Raw genomic sequence first — 27,771 nt, forward strand, 5'->3', positions numbered from 1 at the left:
TCAATAATCCTCCTATTTCACCTTCCCTCACACTTCAAAAAAAGCCTTATGTACCAACACCAACCATAAATTAATAAAGAAAATTGAAAACCTATGGGAGAAATGAAGAAAAGACACTGGGAACTGAAGCACAATTCACAGTGTACAAAGGCAGTAAAATCAAGCCATAAAATGTTTTCTAAGACTATAAATATTATAGATTTCACAGAAGGAGAAGATGAACAATGAAGACTGGAAGACTCTCAGCAGCTTTATGAGGATGTGAAACTTGAGCACAGAAAACAGGATTTAGGTAGATTTGCATGGGGGAGTATTCCAAATGAGTGAGGGAGAATAAGCAAATGGAAGACAAGCCAACAATGGAAATAAGTGAGCAATTCAAGAGACAAGAATTCTGTACACGAACTGTTACAGACTGAAATTCCTGTGTTGAAAACCTAATCCCCAATGTAATGATATTTGGAGATGGGACCTTTGGGACATAGGTAAGTAATAAGAGCAGAGCCCTCATGAATGAGATTTGTGCCCTTATAAAAGAACCTACAGAGCAACCTTGCCCCTCCTGCCATGTGAGGACACAGCCAGAACCTGTCTGGCTATATACCAGGAAACAGGCACTCACTAGACAGTGAATCTGCCAGCACCTGATCTTGAAATCCCCAGCTTCCAGAACTATAAGAAAGAAATGTTTGTTGTTTAAGCCATGAAGTCTATGGTATTCTGTTATAGCAGCTCAAATGGACTAAGACACTAATCAAATATGTTTGATTTGACCTGAAAGGTATTTTAATAATCAGGATATTTCACACAGAAATTCCTATTTCCACCTTCTCTTAGAAGTGGAAATCTGGCAACACTGGCCCATAGCTCCCAATATGCCAAATGATGGTGAGGTTGACCTTTTAAATAATGCATGTTTTCTCCAATCTAACTCATTTTCCAGAACTCTCTCATGTTTCCCCATGCTGGCTTGCTTTACACATTTATGTTGTTTGCCTAGGCCTGCAGGCATTAATTTGTTGAGTATGGAACCCCTGGATATAAACTCATATAAGCCAAGGTAGAGGGCATGAGAACATGAGAGTGGGTACTTTCAGTGTCTGATAACAGTTTAAATGCATCTATTTTATAAAATCTAAGTTAAAGACTTTTGAAATAAGCATGGGAAATTATATAGACTATATATAAAGTAAGGTTGTGTGATTCACAAATCACCAGATTTGGAAGCTTTTATACTCCCTAATCATATAAAATGAATTTCATATTAAAGCAAGAAGAAAACAATACTGTCTGCTTTAGCCAATAAACCACATCCCTGTAACCACATCACTGGATTCAACCTTAAAATGAAGAGACCAGTGATAGAATTGACTTAAAAAAAATAAGCAGGTTGATCATGTCACTGCACAGAGTTTGTTTTTATCTAGATCGCATGACTTGCTCAGAATCTTCCTCAGCTGTTTTCTTAAGGGAGCCTTTATATATTTTTTAAAACATCTTTTTCCAATTCCAGTTCTTGGCATAACCAGGTGGTATAATTTTAATTACCCTCACAGAGATGGCAGTCATTAACTCCAGATAAAATATAAAAACCAACTACTTAAAGGCACTGGAGAACAACCAAAAGTTGTTGGGATTGAAGGGAGTTGAACTCTCGAAAGTATGAGAATGCAACTGGGTGATATCAACATTTATGTGACTTTTCTTGAGGGCACACTCCAGTCTTCCCAGATTCGGAACAGCTAATACTCAAGCAAAACCTTCAGGTGGTTGGAGCAAGGCACCTTAAAGGATGGAAGCCTGAAAATCTATGTGCAAACCCCCTTCAATTTTTGGACAACCCATGAACTGTACTCATATGAAAGAGATTCTAAAGAGCAGAGAAAAAAGTAACAGCTGAAGGCTGAAGACCTAAGCAGAAACTTAAGCTGACCACTGCAGGAGAGTTTGGAATTTGCATACTTCTAAGTCTGAGGAAGTTGGCAAGAATTGTTAGCTGGCCATTAAACTTCAAAAAGACCACACCTCAGGAGTAAATAAGTTTCAGGACTAAGGAATGTTTCTTAAGACTAAAGGCTACAATGTAACAGACCCTCCTAATAAAGTGAAAACTAAAGCTCCACAAGTTCAAAGTGATCAGCCAACAATTAAATTGCTAGCTAACAAAAATCAAAACTCTTCACAGGAAGTTACCAGAATTCAGAGTCTCTACAATGTTCTTACATTTTATATGAAGTAATACAATACTAAGGGCATGTTAAAGATGCATATTATAATACCTTAAACAACCATCAAATAATAAAAGCATGACCAAAAGAGGCCCTTAGGTGATATAAAATGGAATGGTAAAACATATTCCAGTAACCCCAAATAAGGCAGGAAAGGAGGAATAGAAGGGGAGGAAAAGATGCAACATATGGGAAACAAATAGAAAAACTGGTAGCAGTAATCCAACCATAGCAATATTTACATTAAATTTACAGGAGCAAAGGGGTACCTGGGTGGCTCAGTCGGTTAAGCATCTGAATTCAGCTCAGGTCATGATCTCAAGGTCCTGGGATGGAGCCCCAAGTCAGGCTCCACGCTCAGAGGGGAGTCTGCTTCCTGCTGTCCCTCTCCTTCTGCCCTCCCCCCACTCATGCTCTCTTTCTCTACCTAATAAATAAAACCTTTAAAAAAATTTATAGGGGCAATGAAGAAAGAGAGAGAGAGACAAACCAAGAAACGGACTCTAACTTAGAAAACAGGGGTAGGGGTGAGGATGGATAAAATAGACCATGGGGATTAAGGAGTACTCTTGTTGTGATGAGCACAGGTGGATGTATGCAATTGTTGAATTACAATATGGTACACCTGAAACTAATATAACACTGTATTTTAACTTTGCTGGAAATAAAATAAAATTTTAAAAGCCTTTTATATTATAATGAAAGAAAAAATTGATCTGGAAAATTAAAAAAAACTTTTTTTTAATTCAAGTGGATGAAAGATTCCAATTAAAAGGCAAAAAATGTCAAACTAGATTTTTTTTAAGATTTTTTTTTATTTATTTATTTGAGAGAAAGAATGAGAGAGAGAGAGCACATGAGGGGGGGAGGGTCAGAGGGAGAAGCAGACTCCCTGCTGAGCAGGGAACCCGATGCGGGACTTGATCCCAGGACTTCAGGGTCATGACCTGAGCCAAAGGCAGTTGCTTAACCAACTGAGCCACCCAGGTGCCCTAGATTTTTTTTTTAAAATACCTAACTATATGCTGTCTACAATATATTTTAAATAAAATAAATAAATAAGGTGAAAGAAAATGGACAAAAATATAGAAATCCGTATCATAAGAAAGGCAAACATTAAAAAAGTGGTGTGGAAATACTAATACCAGACCATGTACATTTTCAGACAAGGTAGATTAACCAGAAGTAAAGAGGAATATTGGGTCAATTCTTCGGGAAACATTAAAATAATAAATGTATGTGTACTTAATAGGAGAGATTCAACAAACACAAAGCAAACTCTACAGGATAAAAAGGTGATACAGCCAAATCTATAATCGTAGTTGATATTTACAACACACTCTCACTAACAGATACAGCTATAAAAAAGAGTAAAAAAAATAGTAATGAGATTTTAATTATACTACCAACCACTTTGAGCTAATTTGACATTTGTATAATATTATACACAACTGCAGAATGCATACTCTTTCAAGTATTTTCAGTAATGCACCTGGAGCATTCACCAATATAGATCAAATGTTTGAGCATAAAAAAACTCATCAAACTTTTAAAAAACTGAAATTTCACCAAGTATGACCTCTAATAACAGTCGAATAATATTTATGTGAATAAATCTGATATCTATAAACCCCCACATATTTTGAAATTAAAAGGCATACTTCTAAATAACCATGATTCAAAGAAGAAATCACAAGAACAATAAGAAAATATTTTGCATTTCATTATAAAATGAAAATACAACATCTCAAAGCAGAGCTTAGAGGGAAATTTGTAGCTTGGAAGACATCTTATAAAAAATAAGAGTTTTTAAATGAATGACCTAAATCTCTAACTTATAAAACTAAAAAAAGGGACAAAGTATACCCAAGGTAAATAGAAAGAAAAATAAGTAACAAAATAGACAATAATCTAAGAAAAGCAAAAAACCAAAATACTATGGGATAATGACACCGAACAGTTAGTCACAAAAGTACATTGAAGGATAAAGGCTAGGCAAGGGAACAACCTACATGTAAACCTGAGGACAGCAGACTCACTGCTGAATCATGGGGCTGAAAAGGACAATTGGGGAGGTGAAATATACAGCTACAATGTGAAAGTACAAGGCTTTCTAGGCATTTAAGTAGTTCTTTCACTTGGCAAAGAATTCTGACCACTTTTCTAAATTTTCATAAACTGGTCACAATACAAGATATGGAATGGTGTGGTTTGTTTGCAAATCATCCTCCACCTGTTTTATAGGATGCATTTTATTTCTGGAATAAATTTACATGTCATATCCCATTAAAATTTTCTCCAAAGAAAGTGACTTTCTTCATGTTGTTTCTAGAGGTTTTGCAAGCACAAATGGGTGTAATCAGTGGTCCAAACACCTTTTACCTGCTTACAGTGGAAGAGGAAAGAAAAATATCTGCCTTCTGTTATACTATATACTGCACCAAATAAAAATGCTGAAGAAGCACTTGAGCTAAACATAAATCATAATTTAAAGCATTAAACTCCTTGACGACAAAATATCAGCATCTGATCTATTAATTAGCTTATGTTTATAAAGGAATTACAAGAGAAAAGTAGAATGCAAATACTAATTAATCTTACTATAATTAATCATTATATTTATCCTTATGATAGTTATATAACCCTTAAGAGGAAATTATGATGACATTTTAAGTAAAATCAAGGACAAAAACTTTTGAGTGCCTACATTACAAAGTTACAGGATAATTTTCATGAGACAAATTTATCTCTGGTAGGTGCAGCCTTAGGATGAATGCAGCATAGGTGACCATTTTAAAGGTCCTTACAGTGGGTGTAATTTAAAGAAAGAAAGGCCTTCCAGATCCCAAATAGCCCCCACATGACTTGGCTATGTTCCTGGAATTTCCTCCATTAAAAATTTATTCTGTAGGGTCAATGGCTTTCATGCTTTCAAGAGACCTCTATGAAATTTTCAATAACTGTTGGAAGAAAAACCCCTTAAGACAATTGTAAATTAACATCTCAAAAATCATTGGTTGATACTAACAAAGTGCACAAGAGGTGGTTGTGGAAAACAAGCACCATCAGAAGTGGGAAAAAGCTCTAGTATATTTAAATAGTTTGTGTAGGTCTCATTTGTACTGAGAATATATTGTAGGGAAGTCAAGTTTTATTTAGTTTTTAATAGATTTCTATTGAATTATAGCTAGGAGCTCTATCTAGGAGAATAATCTCAGAGCCTGAAGTGTAAAAAGTGTATGCAATATAAAACAAATTTTATAGCTGGAATCACTCTCAAAATGGGTATTTTCCTTGCATATTGCTTGTAATTTTACGGTAACAGGAAGAGATGACTAAAGAGAAATGCATGTTATTTTTGTCATTGTTGGGATAGCAAATATCTTAAGTATAAAAAAACATAAATGGTTACTAGGACATAATTTCTAAATTTGTGAATGTGTACGTTTTATTTTGTTTTTGCTATCAACTCCCTAGGGACTGTGTGTATTTATGTATGTATGTGTATGATTTTTAAACAAGTTAAATACATGAAAATATCTCCATTAAAGCAAACACCCAAAATTAAATACCAATCTCAAGTCTGACCTTTAATATTATCATAATTTAAAAATATCAGTATCATTTCATAAATACTGTTCTATTCTTATTATGCCAATCTCATTGAATGGGTTGATCAAATGTTGCCCCCATCAGGCCAGAGATGGTTTACCAGTGAATTTCTGCAGTTTCTAGGCACTGGAACTTTGGCCAGTTAATAGAGCTGTAGATGAAAATGGAAATTCCAGTGATTGGGAAGGATGACTCCTATCAAAGGAATTCTGACAGGCATTTGACATAAAACTAGGTCATTTTCAAGTCAAGTTTTAAATCTCAAAAAGGGTATTAAAGGAATAAAAGCAATGGCAATTTAATTCAGCCTTCACCTTCAGACCACAATCGGTTCTCTGAAGGGTAAATTGGCTCTGTTATGCCTCTGGTTAAAACCTTCCCATGACTTCCTTTTGCAGTGGAATGAAACCAGAATTCCTTATCTGGACTGACAGCCTGTAAGGTCTGGCTTCAGTGACAACTTCACCTGCTCCCCCTCTCCCCTTACTCATTACCCTGTAACCACACTGACCACCCTTTGCGTTATGACTTGCGCTAAGTCCTTTCCTTGCTCTGGGCCTCACACTCACGGTTCCCTCTGCCTACACTCTTTCAAGGCATGCTCATTCTCCTTCAGCAGGTCTCTGCCCAAAATGAAAATCAAAATAAAAATCTCCACTCATAGAGTTATTTCCTAGTCCTCCAACTATTCCCATCTTATCACCTAGTTAATTTCCACTCATGGGCCTTAAAGTAATCTGTAATTACCTCATTTGTTCATAGATTTATCTGTCCACTGTCTTAGATTATGAACTTCATGAAGGTAAACAGCCTATTTGTCTAGGGCACCACTCTACCTCCAGTGCTTAGTGCTGTGTCTGGTCTACAGAAAACATTTCGGCTCTCCTCAGCTTCCTACTATTTTTACCAATATTGCGAGCCTTAACAAAAGTCCCTTCCAAAGACAGACAATCCTATCCCAAATGTCAATGTGTTTTCTTCTTTTCTTTCTTTTCTGAATCAGGTAGAAACAGTGGAAGTAGTGAAAGACCTTGGAAATATTTTGAAGGTAAAAACTGAAGGTTGTTTGATAGATGGAGCATACAATGTGAGTGAATTCAGAGTCAAGGATAGTTTCAAGGTCTGAATTGACAGAAGGATGAGTTTTCCAATTTACTGAGAAAATAATGGAATGGACAGGTTGGGTCAGAAGGAGGAGAGTAAGTTTTGGTATGTTAAATTTTTTTTAAAGATTTTATTTATTTATTTGAGAGCGAGAATGAGAGAGAGAGAGAGCGCAAGACGGGGGGAGGGTCAGAGGGAGAAGCAGACTCCCCGCCAAGCAGGGAGCCCGACGCGGGACTCGATCCCGGGACTCCAGGGTCATGACCCGAGCCGAAGGCAGTCGCTTAACCGACTGAGCCCCCCAGGCGCCCTGGTATGTTAAATTTAAGGTGCTTATAAGACCATCTAAATGAAAACAACGTGTAGGTGATTGTATACCTGAGAACGAAATTCAAAGGAAAAGTCAAGCTCCTAAGGGACTAAGAGAATAACCCAAAAAAACTTATCAGTTTGAACTTCACTAACTTAATGGAGTGATTTATTTCACTTTTTATCCAGATGTGTCTAGTAAATGCACCCAGATCCTAGTTTACTAGCCTTACTCAGCTTTGAAAGTCTATGGGATAAATTTGGCCAAGATCTTTGTTCTTCTCATCTATCTTTGTTCTTAGCTATAAGCTCATTTTCCGAGCCCTGTTCAAAAATACAGAGCAAGCCTTAAAATTAGGTGAATTCACAGCAAATGCTTTTCCTTAACCTTATCTTCTACTTCCAAAACACTAACCTGTGTGGTTGTCAAATAACTGAGCATTAAATGGAGCTGTGTGACGTTTTTTAGAGGAAAATGATGCCCTTGACTTGTATACCCAAGAAACTGGCCCTTAAAATTGTATAAGAACATTGGATAATTGATCCTTTGTTTTCCTTTCTTCTCCCTGTTTGTTGTTTGCAAGTCATACCATGTACTCCCTGGAATATCTTGGCAGCTTTTAAGCTTAAATCAGTCAGACAGTTTATAAGCATTAAACAAGTTGTGTATGTGCAGCTATAAATGAAAATAGCTATTTGTCTACCTTTACTTGTAACAGTCACTTTAGAGAGTGCCATTTTAGGTATTTTAAGTTTCGGTACTAATTTTCATCTTATAATGTGAATGTTTTACTATACTCTATTAAAAATCTTTGCGATGTAGAGCTAAAGAATACCAATCAGAAAAAAAATAAATATGAAAAAAAAGAAAAAAAATAAATATGTAAGCATATTTTAATATAGCTACTTGAGTAGAGAAAAGTGGTTCCTTGTAGTAAAGTGCTGGGCTTTCAGTGAGAGATGTTGATGCTGGGGGAGGGGAGAGCACAGCTGGGGCCCGAAGACAATATAAAAGTTGCCGCCTGGGTATGACGAGGCATTTATTTTCATATGAGAATTCCTAAATATGTTATTTCAAGAAAGTTAACAAAATTTTAGTTGATACCTATCCATACACTCTTTGAAGAAAGTCTATTTCAACAATTAGAGTGTTGCTACATCTCTATGAAAATTACGGGAGTTTCCCAAAACCATCCTGGGAACGAGGAAATCTTGGGTTCTTATCCCAAATCTGCTGCTTTATTCCTTATCTTCTAAGTGATCTTGGGAAAGTCAGTTAACCTTGTGAAATCTTAGTTTCCTCAAATACAAGAAGAGGACTGGACCACATGACTCCTATGTTTCTTCCATGGGAATGGCTCTTGAAACTCATGACAGCTTTGCCTGGTTGGCTGCCTCACAGGTAGAATTGAACTCCCCAGTTCCTAGCCTCAAACAAGTCCCTGCAGTGGTCATGAGGGTTAGCTAAGGAGAAGAGGCAAAGCAACAGGACCCGCTAACCTGAACGGTTTACACTGACCGTAACTGGAAGAACTAGGTCTGCAGTCTCTTTGGATGTTCTCGAACAGGCCTGCTTAGATTCATAGAATTAAAATTAAACTATTCTCCTTTCTTAATTTCCTTTTTTTTTTTGTTTTTGTTTTTGTTGTTATTCCATTCAAATGTCTTGACCAGGGAGAGGGAACTGGTAATGAGGGGAAAAAGGATGAGGGGTGGAGGGGCCTGACTGGTGCCACAGCACTGCCTACTTACACGCCCAAATCGGATCTGCACATCTCATTCCTTGAATTTCCCTCTCGGTAAAACATAGAGGATGTTTATTGTTCTGGGATACTTTCACCCTCAATGACTCCCTAATAGTTACCTGGGGTATTTTTTTTGTTTTGTTTTCAATTCTAATAGAGTTAACATACAGTTTTATATTAATAGTAACCTGGCGTTTTTTTTTTTTCAAGGCATTGCCAACCACAGTAATCTTTTGCAGTCCCAGCTACATAAAAAGACTAGAAGTTTACTTTCTATCACACCTTACAGATGCCAGTGGGTGTTAAATTGACCTAATTTTTTTCCACCAACCTTACCAATGTAATGTTGTTTTTTTATTTGCTTTTGTGTTTGGGGTTTTTGTATTTTTGTTTCTCTTTGTTTGGTGCAAGCCTGTTTTCTTTCAGATTAAATCTAGTTATTTTTTAAATCTATTTAAACTTGAACATATTAAGGTATTTAATGGTCCATTTCACCCCTCATCATTTAAGTCTCCAATAATCTAAATGCAAGTAAGTTGAGAAAACAGTGTTAAAGGTAGTTGTCGGCAAAATAGAGGGGAAATATGACAATTATCCCACTGCTGTGATGTACCAAGACTGCCAGAAAGGATCACTGAAGTCCTGAAGGGAATTTCAGGGGTCTGAAATGCCCACTTTGGCTGTCTACGTCAATCAAATTAACTGCACTCTTCTCCCATTCTCACTCATGCGGTAATATATAGCCACAATTAAAGGTGAACGATATGGAATTGCTTTCTGACAGTGAGGCTTGCTCAGCAACAGAGCATATGAACACTGACTGAATAATTTCCATTTCTGATAACTGGAAACCCCGTTGAGTCACGGCTGGATTAGATGCATCCCTGAGTATGGGAAGAAAAGGGGAAAAAGCCTTCTTGAGAATTTCAGTGCTTTGACTTATTTAAGTACATTCTTTCCTAAATGTATAGTGTTCTGTAGATATAGATAGATAGATGATAGATGATAGATAGATAGATAGATAGATAGATAGATAGATGATAGATAGATAGATAATCCCAAAATGCAATTATATTTTTCTTTTTCGTATCTTGCAGCCAAATTACCACTACCTTGGGCCTATCACTTTATCACACTCCTGAGCATATCTGACCTAGTGGCAATAATACTCTAAAATACAGAGCTAAAGTGACTGCTTACTTAGCCAGGGGTGGAAGAATGTACAGGAATACTACTCACTGGGCCCATCTGGACTCAGGTGCAGTATCAGTGGTTTTCTGGATGTTCTAGCATCCAAAATTTAGACACTTTCATTACATTGGGTTTATTAAGAGTAGAATAAGGAATTGAACAAGAGTAGAGAAAAGGGAGCTTGTGAATTATTTTTATATGACTTTTTCTTTTATATAAATGCCTTTGTCATCAACTCTCCCTGCTTGTTATCAGTATGCTTAACGTGCCATTGATTAAGACTCTATGTGAGAGCAAGGACTACATGATGACTGAAGACAATTAGGATGAATATAGAGATGTTGGGAGCTCTTCCCACATGAAGCAAAGGGTTTTGTGGGTAGATTTAGGAAGGCACGACTTGTCCAGTTGTTTTGCCTGTTCCTGCCACCACTTCCATCATCACCTCCTCCACCTTAACCACCACTACTGCAACACACTGATATGCTGAACATACTTGCCAAGCCTTCGGTCTGGGCTAATCCAGTTCATCCTTGGCTGAAACTCCTCGGAGCTGGATACGCAGCCTAGTGGCAGAGAGGTGCTGGCCCAGGTTCTAAGAGTGGGGTTAACTGCCCTGCCTCAGCCCATAGGCAGTGTCAATGCCAGACTCACCTCTCCCAGCCAGATACTGTTCTGTCAAGGAAGTGGTCCTGAGTGCTGAATGGAATTCACCATCTATTGTCCCTTCTTCCTATATTTTATCCATGGATAGAAAGTGAACATTATAGGAAAAAGATCCATAGGCATTTGGGAATTGGTGAGGAGGGGTATGTTAGATTCCTTTTTAATGCTTAGCCTTCAGAAACAGACTCCTGAAAATCACTGCTGGCTGCAATACATGCTATTTATAGCTCAGCAAGAAAAGCTAGTGAAATTATTAGATGTGACCTTTTTTTGGTACAATTCACTTATCACAGCTCTCCTTGCTTGATATCAGTATGCTAATAGGTGGTTGATTTGTCAGCCAGCTGTGCTTAGACTTCTGTGTGACAATATTGGTTTGTTCATGTAAATGGTTTAGTAAAATTACAATGCTAAAGATAGGCTTTTTCCTTTGAATAGCTTTATGTAGGGGGGAAAAAAACAGAACGGGGACCAGTCAACATTAGTTCTAGCTTGACAAGACTCAGGTTAGTGAACTATTGTGAACAGCCAAGAATTTAGGGACATATCACTTCAGATATGATGGATGCTTAGTAATTACTGATCTTATATTGCAGTGACAGAATTGGCGTTGAAAGTGGAAGCTGTTCAGAATGATAAATGGATGTGACAATTTATTAAAGATAGAAGGCATGGTTAGTGTTGGGTGTAGATGCACCCTTTTAAGAGGGAGGTGGAAGATGAAAGAAAAAAAATAAAAAGAGAATTTAGAATGTGAGAACTAAAATTTAGGGAAGAAAGGTAAATCAGCAACACATAACATATTTATAAACAAATGCACAAATTCTAGAAATGTAGCAGCCAAAGAGTTTGGAGATAATGAGGACGTGCAGAAGTGTGACAAGTGTCACACATCTTCATCCATTCATAGTACCGCCTCCTAGTTCCCTGACTGGTATCTTCCGTCATGTGCCCTCTTTCTGCTTGCTCTTCTCCGCTGGGCTCCCTAGTGCGGAACACCTGAGGCCGGTTTTGAACCAGCTCCGAGACCTCTGATTTCACTGCAGTCCTTGCCATGAACATTTTCACACAGTCTGGCTAATTTGTTAGGGCTGATAAAGTTTTACTTTCTCAAGTGAAAATGGAGGACATGAAGTACTGGTTCTAAAAGTGCTTATGAGGAGAAATTAATCTCCTAAATACATATCTCTGTGCCTTGTTTATTGGACAAAATTATGGAAGAGACATACTGTGCCATTGCTAATGATAATAAATACATCATTAACAAGTCTTACCTTTAAAAGAATTGGAAAGACTAGTAACATTCTTAAAAAGCCTCTAAGCCTATGGAATAACCAGAAAGGCCAATTACGTTTTGCTTCTATGTGACAATCTATCTCTATAATTTCTTGGTATTTTGGTGCCAATCTTGGTATTTCTTGACATGTGCAAATGTTTCATTAGGAGACAGAAATTTATTACTGTTGTGTGTACATAGATATACATATTTTGTGAGCAGTATACCATACTACTGCATTTCCTGACTAATGGATCTTTTCTACAAACTTGGAAAGCTTCATACACTGGTTGGGAACTTAATTTGTTTTCATTAGGTAGATACTGCAAGTTCTTTGAAAGTATGCTTCATAGACAAACAATTCTTCGCAATTTTTTTGTCACCTGCATTTATATTTTTTGTGCAGTGAGCAGAAAGTGCTGCTCAAAGATACTCAAAGAAGGAGGTACTATCACTATTTGGGGAGGTTATTTAAGAAAGTCTCCCTTATATACCCTTAATATCAACATCTCTACACACTTAAAATTTTTAAAAAGCATTACTGTACCATCTTTTCAGATGTTAAGTGGTGGTAATCCTCAAAATTCCACCCTAGCCTTGCCTCCTCTCTCATTTAATGTTCTTTACCAAGGCAATGTTGTTTATGCCCATGACTCAGTCAACACCTTCATTCTATGACTCAGCTCAGACTTCTCTGAATTACAGAAGTGAAATTCACTTCCAACAGGACATCTCTACTTGAAGAACTTAAAAGCACTACTTCAAATTCAACATGTCTAAATGAAACCACAATCTTCCCCTACTCCCAGCTACACCTTGATCTCCCCCACCATTCCTTGTCTCAGTGAATGGCACCATTATTGGATTAGGTGCTCAACCTGGAAAAAACATTTCCTTCTCATCATTCGTGTCACTTTTTCATCTCTAATCATCCTCAAATTCTGTTGCTCTTTCTTCCAGATACTATGCAGATCCATCTACCTCTTATCCATTTCTATTGCCACCAACATAGTGCATGTTATATACAACAGCATCCTATGCACTTTCCCTACATAACAAAGCCATCAACAGCAGTAGTGAAAATTGTTGTGATGCATATAATATTGATCAATAACATATATTTATTATGTTGCATTTATAATTATACTATCATACACTTATTAATAATAATGAACATTTTTGTGTTTACTTTGTACCAGATACTGTAATAAGCACTTTTTAAAAAGATTTTATTTATTTATTTGTCAGAGAGAGAGATCGTGCACACAAGCAGGGGGAACTGCAGGCAGATGCAGAAGCAGGCTCCCCACCGAGCAAGGAGCCTAATGCAGGACTCAATCCCAGGACCCTGGGATCATGACCTGGGCTGAAAGCAGATGCTTAACTGCCTGAGCCACCCAGGCATTCCTGTAAAAAGCACCTTTAATTGACTTTCTCATAGGCACCCATTAAGAAAGGTGCTATCATTATACAATTTTATAGAGAAAGACATTTAGGTTTAGAGAAGTTAAGTGACTTGCCCAAGGTCACTTAGCTATAGTACTTCACACATATGATCATGCCACAACACACACACACACACACACACACACACACACACACACACACACACACGGCCTTGTACTCCTCACTCCACCACAAAAAAAAAACAAAAAAAACAAAAAACAAACAAACATGTAATTCCTTCTTTGGCTTCTAAGATAAAGCTGAAAACTGACCACCTCTCCAGCCTCAGCTGCCCATGGTTTCAGTGACCAAGCCATAGCATTGTTCTCTTAGCTCTTTAGATGCTTGATAATCCCTTTCACCAAGGGGACTTTGCACATCCCGTGCCTCTTTGTTTGGCATACCACCTTCCTTCCCTGATCTCCCCTCCCAGCTCCAAGTCTTCTTAATACCATGTGCCTCTCTTGAGGCACTTATCATTATTTATAGCACCATGTAATTCTCCTTCATAGCACTTACCATTATAAAGATTAAACACGTGTGATTTTCATTAACATCTCTCTCCTACACTTGCTTATAAGTTCCACTGGGAAGGACGGTAACTATTTTTACTCATTATTTTGTCTGAGACATATTCTTTTATAGTATTTGACCTATATTAGGCATTCAATAAATAATTATTGAATAAACGAATATATAAAAAAATAGAAAATTCTGTAGATGCAAAACCCAACTAGAAAGTGGGGAGACTATCCTGATCTGATTAATGCCATACCTAAGCTTACATTCTAATTAAGCAGCTAATACACATTTGTCAACCACTGCAAATGCAAAGAAAACAGTGGAGGGTCCAGTAGTAAGCCAACACAACTTGTCTAACAGAGGAGGTAACGGGTGGAAGTGGCAAGTAGGAGTCTGCCCAGCCACAGGCACTGCAGTTGGAGGGACCAGTTGCTGTCTTGAAGGGAGACCTCAGTGTCTAGAGGCAGAGAAAGGAAAGGCAAGTAGGCAGACAAAGAGCACTGAAGGAAAGCATCTTCTGCTGTCTTCCCTGGGAAGCAAAAGGACCATCCACACACTTTTGGGACACCCTCAACTGAGTATCCCCCTACCAGACTGTGGGTAAACCCAAAGGCCCAAGTACTAAGTGTATACCTCCCCCTGACCCTTGCCACGACCTTTTATTTTTTTCCCTCCGTGTGTACCACTCCCAATCTTAGCTGGCAAGAGAAACCCAAAACTTGTGCTATAGCACCATCTTCTGGAAAACAAAAGGAAGGCTCCTAACTACCAACCCGTTGAACTATTGAAATCAAAGTAAACAAAACGTTGCTTAAACAAGAAAGGTGTTCACCACTTCAAATTCAGAGACAGAGGCACTTCTCATCAAACACAATGAAAAATCACAGTCATAATGGTATCACAAAAAGAAAATGACAATTTTCTAGCAATGTAACCCCAAAATGCATGGAATACTGAAACCTAACTGATAAAGTATTTAAAACAGCCATTATAAAGAAATTAAAGAAGCTATAAGAAAACTCAGAAAGGCAATACAATGATCTCAGGAATAAAATTAACAAACAGTTTCTTTACCAAAGAAACTGAAATTCTAAAAAAGAACCAAGCAGAAATTCTAGAACTGAAGAACTTAAATGAAATGAAGAATGCATTAGAATGAATTGGAAATAGAGCAGATCATATGGAAGAGAGAATTAGCAAGCTTGAGGATAGAAATACAGAAATGACTCAGGTGGAAGAGGAAAGAGAACTAAGATTTTTAAAAAGTGAACCCTATAATAACTATCTGACTCCATTAGAAAAGCCAACATAAGAATAATGGGTATACCAGAAGGAGAAGAGAGGGAAAAGGAAACAGAGAGAATATTTAAAGAAATAATAGCTGAGAACTTCCCAAACCTGAGGAAGCAACGATATTCATAAATCTATAGTTCATAAAGCTAACAGAACATCTTTTTATCTCAACACAAGAAGACCTCCTCCAAGAAACATTTTATTAAAACCATCAAAAGTCAATGATTCAAAAAAGAATTTCAGACACAATCAAGAAAAAAGTAACATACAAAGATACCCCCATTAAGCTATCACCAGATTTCTCAGCAGAAACTCTATAGGCCAAGAGACACTGTAATGACATATTCAAAATATTGAAGATAAAAACTGCGAGCCAAAAATATTCTATCCAGTAGTTATCCTTCAGATATAAGGAAGGAAGTTTTTCCCAGACAAGAAAAGCTGAGGGAGTTTACCACCTCTAGACCCGCCTTACAAGAAATGTTGAAAGGAGATCTTCAAGCTGAAACAGAAAGACAGAAGTATGAAAAACTCTGATTAAGGTGATAAACAGAATATTGTAACTTTTTAAAAATAGTATATTAAAGCTCTTAACTATTGCATATATGTTAAAGGAAAGGAATTAAAAATAACTTTAGCTACAATAACTTGGTAATGAAATCACAGCATAAAAAGAGATAATTTGTGAGATCAAAAATATAAAAAGGGAAGAGAAAAAAATGTAACTTTTATATGTGAATAAAGATAAACTGCCATCAGCAGAAAAAAAGGACTATTTTTTTAAGTAGGCTCCACGCCCAACATGGAGCCCAATGCAGGTCCTGAACTCAGAACCCCAAAATCAAGACTTGAGCTGAGAGCGAGAGTCAGTTGCCTAACTGACTAAGCTACACAGGTGCCCTGAAAAAGGACATTTTATCTGGGATGTTTTATGTAAAGCTCATGGTAACCACGAAGCAAAACTCTATAGCAGAGACATGAAACAAAACAACAAAAAAGCGGGGGGCGGGGGGATACTGAGCAAATCACCATGGAAATCTGCCAATGTATAAAGGTAGACAGAGAAGGAAAAAGAAACAATGGAGAAACAAAATAACCAGAAGGCAAAAGACAAAATGACAGTAGTAAATCTTTCCATATCAATAATCACCCTAAATGTAAGTAGATTGAACTCAGCAATCCAACTATAAGCTGACTGCAAGAGACTTATTTCAACTCTAAAGACACACATAGGCTCAGGGGGAAAGGATGGTAGATGATATCCCAAGCAAAAGGAAACCGAACAAAGACTGATACTTATATCAGTCAAATATACTTGAAGCCAAAAAGGGTAACAGGAAACAAAAAAGATCATTATATAATGATAAAGGGGTCAATACATTAAGAAGCTATATCATAAACATATACACTCCCAAAACCCAAGCACCAAAATATATTAAGGAATTAATAACAAACCTTAGGGATGAAACAGACAACAATACAATAATTGTAGGGGACCTCAATACCCCACTATCAGCAACGGATGGATAAGCCAGACCAAAAAAAAAAAAAAAAAAATCAACAATAAAATGTTGGAATGAATCATACTTTAGGACAAATAAACTTAATAGACATCTATAGAACATTCCATCCAACAGCAGCAGAATACACATTCTTCTCAAGTGGACATGAAACATTCTCCAGGATAAATCAGTTGGGCCACAAAACAAATCTTAGCAAATTTAAGAATTTTGAAGTCATACCATCTTCTCTGACTACAATGGTATGAAACTAGATGTCAACAATAAGAGGAAAGTGAAAAGACCTACAAATATATGAAAACCAAACAACACACTTCTAAACAGCCATTGGGTCCAAGAGTAAATCAAAAGAAAAAGAAAATAACTTGTCTCAAAATAAATGAAAACACAACATATCAAATACTGCAAAAACAGTTCTGAAAGGAAAGTTTATAGTAAAAAACGCATATACTAAGAAATTAGAAGGATCTCAAATATATGACCTAACTTTACACCTCAAGAAAGTAGACAAAAATGGGATGCCTGGGTGGCTCAGTCAGTCAAGCGTCTGCCTTCGCCTCAGGTCATGATCCCAGGGTCCTGGGATCGAGTCCCGCATCGGGCTCCCTGCTCTGCAGGGAGCCTGCTTCTCCCTTTGCCTCTGCCTCTCTCTCTGTCTCTCATAAATAAATAAAATCTTAAAAAAAAAAACAAGAAAGTAGACAAAAAGAACAAAGTAAGCCCAAAATTAGCAGAGGAAAGGAAATAATAAGGATCAGTGCAGAAATAAATGGAGAACAAAAACAAAACAAAACAAAACAAAAAACCCCAAACAGTAGAAAACATCAATAAAGCTAAGGGCTCGTTCTTAAAAAAGATTGACAAAATTAACAAGCCTTATCTAGACTAACTTAAAAGGGGGGGAGGGAGAAAAGACTCAAATAAATAAAATTAGAAATGAAAGAGAAGACATTACAACTACTGACATTACAGAAATACATGGAATCATAAGAGACTACATCAAGAACAATCACATGCCAACAAATTATACAACCTAGAAGAAATGGGTACATTTCTAGAAACAACCTACGAAGGCTGAATCAGGAAGAATTAGAAAATCTGAATAGACCAATAACAAGTAAAGACATTATTTGAGCAATTAAAAAAATTCCCAACACAGAAAATTCCAGGACCAGATGGCTTCACTAAAGAATTCTACCAAACACTTAAAGAAGAATACCAATCCTCCTCAAACTCTTCCAATATATCAAGGAGAAGGAAACACTTCAAAATTTATTCTTTGAGGCCAGTACTACTTTGATTATCAAAACCAGATATTGATACCACAAGAAAGGAAAACTATAGACCAATATCCATGATAAATATAGATGCAGGAATTCTCAAAAATATATTAGCAAACCAAATTCAAGAACACATTAAAAGGATTATATACCATAACCAAATGAGATTTATCCCTGGGATACAGGGATTATTCAACAGATGCAAATCAATAAATTCATCACATAAAAAAAATGAAAGATAAAAATCACACAAATGTGTGTATTGAAGCTAGACCCCTGTTGTATAAGCATAAAGACACTGCAGTGAAAGTGACAGCTAAAGCTATGGTCCCATCAATGACATCTAAACTTGCAGTTCAGACCAAGGCTCCAGTGAAAAGGCAGGAAAGAATAGGAAACAGTAGAAGACAGATGAGGACTGATTTATCTCTCAGGCAAGACTGCAGATAAACTGAGTCATGTATTGGAAATGGATGTGGGATGTGTGAAGCATGTTTCTGTCACTGGCAGTTGGACTTCAATTCTAATACCACTTCAATCTCTAGAATTCTTTAAATGATTGATCTGAGCTGATGATCTAGTTTTTTAATAATCAAATCACAAAGGCTCAAAAATCAGGAGCTCATCTCTGAAGACCCATTCATGCTCTCTCTCTCACTTCAGCTGAAAATTATTATCAGCCATGCTATCAAGATTCCAAACTTTACTCTTCCATAATGCATCTTGACAGCATGCCCTCAAAACGCATGTACAATACAGAACCATCCTGAACTGTGTTTTCATTCTAAAACTAGAAACAAGAAGGGAAACAAAACATAACCAAAAAGGAAATCATGAAACTGTAAGCTCTCTTTGAAAAGTTGCTAACAGCAATTCATAGCTTAATAATATATACGTGCACAAAAATATAAATCTTCCATTTATTATTGATCCTAATTTTCCTAAGAATTAAATATTATATTCTGAAGAGAAAACATTTTAGAAAATCTACTAAATTATAGAACAAAGGGGAAAAGGAACTAACATATGCAAGCTCTTTATCTACAGTTTTTCCTTCTATCTTCAGGACAAACTTGAGAGGATGTACAGCTTTTACATTTTCAAAGATTAGAAGCCTGAGGCTCAGAGAAGTTAAATTACTTCATCTAAATCAATCAGAAAGAAACTACAAATAAACGTATTTGATATTTTGTGAAGGAGACACAGATTTCTTTTTTCCCTTCGTGAAACAGAACTAGAAAGTTTTAAGACATTTAAGAATTCTTTGCAGCTCTCCTTTTTTTTTTTTAACTTTTAATCCCTTCTTCTCTCTCCCTCTCTTCATATATATGCACTCTATATCAAGGAGGAGGCACTTTCTAGTTAAGTCAGTATGATTTTCACTAAAGCCAATGGAGGGGGAAAAAAAAATCATACTGACTTACTGAAAGTGCCTCCACCTTGACATAGGTTTTCTAATATTAACTAGAGAGATGCAGAGCCCAGAAAAAAAAGTCCCCTAATCAAAATCAAGTTCTGAAAATCAAGAGACAGAAATTGAAAAAAATAAAAGTAAAAACCTTTTTTCTTATGAAGTTTTTTTAACAAAGTGCTCAAGGCTTTGCCGTCAGGTGAATTTCACCTGAGGGGAAAGAAAGCATCACAGTAGACGCAGAAGTCAGAATGCACTTAAGTTCAAACTCCCACACTTAATGACTGTGAGTCCTTGGGCAAATTACTTAACCTCTCAGATTCCACATCTACAAAATGGAGATTTTTATAGAGCTATAAAATCTATAAGATGGACAAAATAATCATCTACATCTATATCTAAGGGTCGTACATCTAAGTGCTTAGCACAATGCCTTGTTTATAAAAGGTACTCACATGGGGTGGCAAACAGAATTGTTCAACTTTGACACCAGAGATTCATCTTAATTGCCTGGCAACTTGCTGCTTAGAACTAGGGGTCCTAAGAGTTCCTTCATTTGGTGGAGTTTTTCCCACACCCAACTTCACAAGGAGCCCAGTGGCTATCTTTTACAACCATTAAGAAAACTTCCCAAGGGCTCCAGGTTCTGGACAGCTGGCATTTCTAGCATCACCTATCCAGCTGGTGCCTCATCTCAGATGGCTTGGCAACCGAACCCAAAGTGTGTATTTCTTCCTTGAGAAGGTATCTCTCACGCTTCCATTATAAGAAGGCACAGTAGCACTCAGGCAGGGTCTCTTCCCTCAAAACACAAACCGGGTGAATGTCCAATTACTTCTCTAACTCCAGCACCCTCTGCACAGGATAATGAGAAAGAACCATGTGCCTCACCACTGACCACTGATCTTTCCAATAAAGCCTGTTCTTATTGGACATTGTGGTATTTACCTTTCCCTACCTTGTTGCCATTCAGTAAATGTTAGCTACTCCTCGTTCTATTATTTTGGAGTTTGCTCCACTTATAAAGGAAGCTTCAGAGAAGATGCAGTAGCCTTGGGTATGATGCTTATGACGTCAGCCATGTAAAATTTCCTGCATAAGTGACAACAGATATTCTCAGCCCATTCTTGCTAGTTTCACCTCATATCTCTTCCGTGTGCTGGTCTCGTGAAGTCTTCTAACATAAAACTTGTGAGCAAACTAAGCACAGTCATAGATAAAGTTTTAAGTTAGAATTTTCCAAGTCTTCACATATGTGCAAAAAATTAGTTGTTTGTAAGTTTATAGGGATTCAAGGCATAAGGTTAGAAAATACACTTAGAAACTTCAGAAACAAAACAGATGTGGGAACTGGTTTTTGAAAATTTGGTCTTCAGAGTTCTCAATTCTCAGCCTTAAGGTAAATTTGTGATATTTTTACACGCAAAGAGAGAAAAGGAAAATATTACGCTTTGAAGTAGAAGTATTATATGCCTAGTTCTTTGGCTGCAGTTTTATGATACAGTAAAGAACCATAATGATTTTTTTATTTTTAAAAAAATGCTAAGGGGCAAAAAGAGCACGCATCCAACAGCATGTCCCACTAATTTAAGGCAAAACCAAAAACCAAAAAATAAAAATAAAAACAATATACAGAAGCAAAATAATAAATTTTCTTTTGAAAATTTTCATAAAAGAAAGAAGTCAAATCTGCAAATAATTCAGAGTAAAATATATGTTTATAAACATATATATGTGTTTATATATGTATATAATGTTTATAAACATACAAAACACAGAATTCCTGCTTTCAAAGAATTTTATAGGCTAAAAGCACAAGTGAAGAAAAATATTTTTGGAAAAAATTATAGGTCATGAGATGTAGTAGATGCTTCAACAGTAAGGAAGCTCCCATTTTCTCCTTGTAATAGTAAATTTTCAGATTTTCACACTGAAGTAGGTATGCTTTAGTGCTCCAAGTTAATGAAGAAACATATTCTCTTCAATTTCCTGTCCTCCTACCCAACTTCTGTAGGTGTCCTTAAATGTTGGCCTTCTTGCTGTCTTTCACATTGCTACTGGTGAAAAGCACAAAATGGACATTTCTAGGAATACCTGATGAAGAACTGGTGATATGACCCTGCACCCAAAGACCTTTAAGATGTGAAAAAGAGTGGAGTACCCAGCGGGCTTGAATTATGTCTTTGTGCTTTAGCTACAAAACTTCAACATGCTCAGATGTTCATTAACTGTGCTAATTCCAGTTTGTGGACCTGGAAGTGGGAGGAGGTGGAGAAGCAACAGAAGGAGCTAGCTGTGAGACTGCTGAATAGATGCAGAATCAAGCAAATGGAAGAAATAATATTTCCCACACTTCATGGTTAGTGAGCCAGAGATATTTCATCAATGCGGAACTTAAACTGAAGTTTGCTTCTTAAAAAGCAGAGATTTCATTCACATAACCCTCCTGGACGGTAGAGACTGTTCAGCCAGGCCTGATATGTCTTCAGGCCGCTGAGCTGTAGCCCTACTCCACTCACCTCTGCTGTCCCCAGAGATGAGTCTATCCCTAAAGGAAGCGGGCAACATGCACAACTCCAGGGGGCACCGTTCACACACACTACAGCGTGAATGGTGCAATGTGAAAGCTGCTCCCCTGAGCTGTGCCACATGAGGTGCTCCTGCCAGAGGGATGCTGAGGCTGCTGGGGCTCTCTTGGTCAGGACAGAGACACTAGTTAAATTGCTAGAGCCTATAATGAGCTGTGAAAAATGGATAAGGAGATCACATTTTTTCAAAGATTAATGATGAATGATTGTCATTTACGTAATGAACTGTAGACTCTGATGAGAAATTTAATTTACTAATCCTTCAAAACCTATAGGACTCTCTGAGTCATAACCCCACCCCACTACTCTTTTGTCTCATTTCCCTCTGACTTTGCATATTCTCTTCCCCTATCCCCAACCCTTGCCCACATCCCTCCATTTGTACCTTTCATTAGTATATGTCTTCTCAGTATGTCTCTTTCTTCTTTCCTTCTGCTAGTAACATTTATTTCTCTGTTCTGCTATTTTTTAGAAGATTTTATGTATTCATTTATTTGAGAGAGAGCAAGAGAGCAAGCAGGAGGGAGAGGGAAAGAGAATCTGAAGCAGACTCCACACTGAGCACAGAGCTGGACAGGGGGCTCAGTCCCACAGCCAGGAGATCATGACCTGAGCCGGAACCAAGAGTTGGACCAACTGAGCCACCCAGGCGCCCCCCTGTTCTGCTATTCTAAGCACTGCCAATATGTCTCCTCTTCTCTGTCTCTGCTTTTCCTTTCTGTGTCCCAGCAAGCACCATTCATCTCCATCTGCCCTTTTTACTGTCTATTGACCCTTTCCCCTGCTATTTCCTTCATCTCCTCTTGTCAATATCAAGTTTCTTCTGTTTTTCTAGTTTTCTGTCTTTTCCTTCAACTGAACATAATGAGAAGCCAAAGTACACTTGTCCAGTGTTCTCTCTGTGGTCCCAGATTGATTTTCTTCCATGTTTTTTGTCCTTGAGAATATACAGAATACATTTGGGGATTCTACAGTAAATCTCAATACCCTTGATATTTAAAGCCAGCATTTTCATTATACTTTGATATATTGCAACCTTACAAATATTTATAATACATGCTGAAGAATTTTTTTATAATATTTATTTCTTCCAACAAGACTACTGAAGTCCAGGCTGTGTGATCCTTCAATTCAAATGTATATATCTTCCTCACTGACTTTAGAATTCTTGAAAAAATGCTCAAAACTATGTCAGAACACTGCTCAAGCATTTGTCTATTTTTCTGTGGACTTTTTGTGTACACAAAAGCCAAGCCTACCTACTGGCCTCATTCCACACAATTATTATACCACCAATAGCGTCTGCCTTTGGGCAACAACAGTTTTATAATTTTGGAACACAAATAATGATTTAGACAATGCTGAGTTAGAATCTAAAAGCTGGTTCAGTAGAAAAATAATATAAAATGAATAAAACATTAAATTAATTAAGAAGAATAAAAGGGACAAAATTCAAATACACAAAATGAGAATTGGTTGAGGAAGAAAATAACCACAGAATCAGAAGAATCATTTGTGACCAAATAAACTCTGAAAAGGGGATAAAATAAGTAGTATTCAAAGGAAGCATAATCTGCTAAAATTGACTAAAGAAGAAAGAGAAAGATGAAAAGAGACTGATATTCAGGATGGATACTCCAGATACTTTCATGGCATGGACCTCAAACTGTAAGAACTGAATTTATTGCACCTGTGCATTCTGGCTGAATAGCCTTGCCAATAGCCATACAAAAATAGTGATAGACATTAGGGAAGATATGTGCTATGGTGAGCGCTGTGAATTGTGTAAGACTGTTGAATCACAGATCTGAAACAAATAACGCAACATATTTTAAGAAAAAAGAAAAAGAAGAAGATAGCAGGAGAGGAAGAATGAAGGGGAGTAAGTCAGAGGGGGAGACGAACCAGGAGAGATGATGGACTCTGAAAAACAAACTGAGGTTTCTAGAGGGGAGGAGGGTAGGGGGATGGGTTAGCCTGGTGATGGGTATTAAAGAGGGCACATTCTGCATGGAGCACTGGGTGTTATGAACAAACAATGAATCATGGAACACTACACCAAAACAAATTATGTAATATATGGTGATTAACATAACAATAAAAAATTTAAAAAAATACATAAATTTGACAAAGAGCTACCCTTAGGAGAGGCATAAGGTACTGATGGTTTAAAAGGGAATTCTATCAAACCTTAAAAGAGTAGGTAATTCCAAATTACTGAAATTCTTTTAAAACATAGAAAATAAATAAGAACTTAGTATTTAATAAATAACATTTTAAATCAGAATAAATGTTGAAAGGAGATAGGCGACTCAATAAATATTGTTGGGACAACTGAGTAGCCATCTGGATTGACAACTCACTATACACACACACACACACACACACACACACACACACATTTCCAATGGACCAATGACTAAAACATTCAAAATAAATCTTTAAAAGTACCAGAAAACAATATGACAACATTTTAATCACAAAATGAAAAGTTTTCCTAAATAGATATGTAGTGAAAAATTGATAAATTATATATTACTTAGAAAAATGACTAAGGCAAAAAATACTATAAGAAAAATTTAAAGACAAATAAAAAGTGGAAGGGAATATAAACATTTGTAGCTCTTACCACAGACAAAGGGACACATCAATTAATAGGTAAATAGTTCTTGCAAAGCTAAGTGAAAATGATATAAACTCAATGGAAAAAAATGGGCAAAAGAAATAGTTAATTCCCATATAAAGGAAAAACAAAAGGCTCTTAACATATGAAAGTTATTCTAACCACTCACCTTAAGAAAACTATACTTAAAAACATGTTTCACTTTTCAGATTATCAAAACCCAAAAGTTTGTCAACACTCTCTATTGGAAAGAATAAAGAGAAACAAGTACTCTCAGATATTGCTGGTGGAGATATAAATTTGCACAATTCCTCTGAAAGTTAATCTGGAAATATCTACCAAAATTACAAAGGCAAAAACACTCTGACTCAGAAATCACACTTCTGAGAATTTATCCTGCAGGCATTCTTCCTCATGTATAAAAAGACCTTTGTGGAAGGTTAAATTTTGTGGTAGTATATAGTAGCAGACAATCTAAAACAACCCAGATGCCAAACAATAGGAAACTGATTAAATAAATGGAGCTACATTCATACTAAGGAAACCATCATAACATATTAAAAATATAATAATAATGAGAAAATTCTCTATGTACTGGCATGAAAAAAAATCTAAGAAATGAAGTTAAATAAAAAAAAGTTAGATGCCAAATGATATATTAGTATGCTAACTTTAATGTAAAAATGGAGAGACCATTTAAAATATAATTTATTTTGTTTACATTTTATAGATCCTGGAAGGATACATAGGCAATTAATGACAGGGAGAGATGGGGGGTAGACTAGGCAAATGAAGGTCAGTAGTGGGAGGGGGGCTTTCACCATATTAAAACACTAATTTATATTATATAATATTATCTATTTTAAACATGAGGAAATAGTTGCTAAGAAGAGAGTACTTGCTTATGATAGAATACCTAGAAGTTGTTGGAGCCAAAATTTGAATTGAAAAAGAGAAAATGAGTCAAATAATGTGGCACATGATTACATATAATTTATATGACTTTGAAATGCAGTGTATTAGAATAACAGGACTATTTTGAATAGTGCTTCACTATACCTTATAGTAACATGTAGAACTCTTTTCTTCATGTAATCCTTTTTGTTCAGATATTTCACTGGATCCTGTTTTTTCAATGGTTCTTTCAAAGGAAGAACATGGGCTTCAATGGAGGGGAAGAACAGTTTGGAAAGAGCATTGGCAATTCTCCATCCTATATATTTAGAGAAAGTTTCATCCCCTACATTTGCTGAGACTTTTGTACTATAATTAGTGAAGGGATCAGTTGGGTCATTTAACTCAGCCTGTTGAAAGAAAAGAAAAAGGAATCAATTGAAATAGAATTAAATGAGAGGGAATATGATATATTTTTAAATAAAAGACAAATGTATGTTCATTTTCTTTGACTAATGTTGCATTCTTCTTATTAAATAAAAATAACCTTTATAAGAAAAAAAGCAGATTCCCAGATTTTTAAAATTATGTTATTAATGAAATAAAAAATTAAGTATGAACAAACCAGTTTTTAAATTTCAAAAATTTAATAATATAATTTCCTTTCTTTTTAAAGATTTATTTATTTATTTGAGAGAGAGAGAGAGAGAGAACACAAGTGGGAGGGGGAGAGGGAGAAAGAATCCCAAGCAGCACAGAGCCCACCATAGGGCTTGATCTCATGACCCTGAGATCACGACCTAAGCCGAAACCAAGAGGCAGACACTTAACCAAGTGCACCACTGAGGTGCCCCTTAATGATATAATTTCTATTTTAAATTTGTATGGTTCCCATACATGAATTTCATATTTATAATATTTATTAAGAAATTAAGCAATCAGTTGAAGGAATGTACATGTTTTATTAAATCAGAATTTCATTTCTCTGTACGTAATCTAAACTTTCTTTGAAACCAACAAAAAATCTAAACTTTCTTTGAACAAAATTTGTGTTAAGTAAAAAATGAAAAGGGCTTTGTATTTAGCTCACACTGAAGATGTTCTAGGATTTATTTAAATTAAATTTAATATTTTCTAATCTTTTGAAAAAAAATTTAAATTTAATATTTTCTAACAAAAAATTCCACAATACTTAAGCAATTTTTAGTCAGGAAAGAGCTATTTTCTGAAATTTCCTATTTATGTTCAATAATGTCCATGACTGATTTTTAATTAAACCTCCTTTTGAAATGGCTAGAGGCATATTTTCTCTGGCTAGAACTGGTAATGATAAATGCAGATGTAAGTTTCAAAATCTCATGTGTCACATTTTTTTTTTAATGTTCACAACATGTTCCTGTTAGGAATTCTTTCGTAAATAAATTGGATGCTGCCTCCTTGCATTAAAATTTTTACATTTTTTATTCAATATTACCCATCTTCAGGCAGTTTATTATCTGTCACTCAGGATTCATTTTATATGCCTATTGATCGTATGGTAGAAAATTAAGGAATAGAAAATGTTTTTCTGCATATGAACATCCAACTTAAACTCTTTAAGATGTCAAGATCAGGTTTGGCTCAATCAAATTACTGTTTGAAGATCGACTATTGCATTTAGACAAAATTATAGTGGGAAAAAATGAGAGCATGATAAAAGCTGAAAAGTATAAAGGGTTAAAGCAATGAAGAAAATAGCAAAAGGCAGTTAAGTAAATAGGGATTACTGTGAAAGCTCTGGAGGATGGGAAAGAGTAAAACGTAAAACCATGTATGTTTAAAGTATATAGTATAAACAAACAGTTATGTCTATACTATTCCCAGTTGTTGCATATCTTGATTATTAACTAGGTTGAAATCATACAAAGAGCATTCCTTTTGAAGAAATTAAACTGTGTCTAGGACACTTCGTATTTGTTGTGACTTTGAGGAAATTAATGTCTCAAAGCCTGCAGGTTCATCTGCTAAAAGGTAATTACAGTACGTATATTTTTCTAGCCATTTATTTTTATTTACAGTTTGTG

The 27,771-nt window shown here is 36.2% G+C and overlaps 1 protein-coding gene across 1 annotated transcript in view; it reads right to left on the reverse strand.

Annotated features, from left to right (window-relative positions):
- TMEM232 (transmembrane protein 232) overlaps nt 1–27,771 on the reverse strand; it is a 226,424-nt gene that overhangs the window by 101,319 nt on the left and 97,334 nt on the right. The window contains exon 11 of the mRNA XM_088023664.1: nt 25,874–26,118. Within this exon, the coding sequence (XP_087879790.1) occupies nt 25,874–26,118 (245 nt within the window). The remainder of the gene's footprint in view (nt 1–25,873; nt 26,119–27,771) is intronic.

This window comes from Eumetopias jubatus, unplaced genomic scaffold (assembly GCF_037043125.1).
Source record: "Eumetopias jubatus isolate StellerSeaLion01/CBP00866 unplaced genomic scaffold, mEumJub1_p1.0 scaffold_5, whole genome shotgun sequence".
Classification (NCBI taxonomy): domain Eukaryota; kingdom Metazoa; phylum Chordata; class Mammalia; order Carnivora; family Otariidae; genus Eumetopias; species Eumetopias jubatus.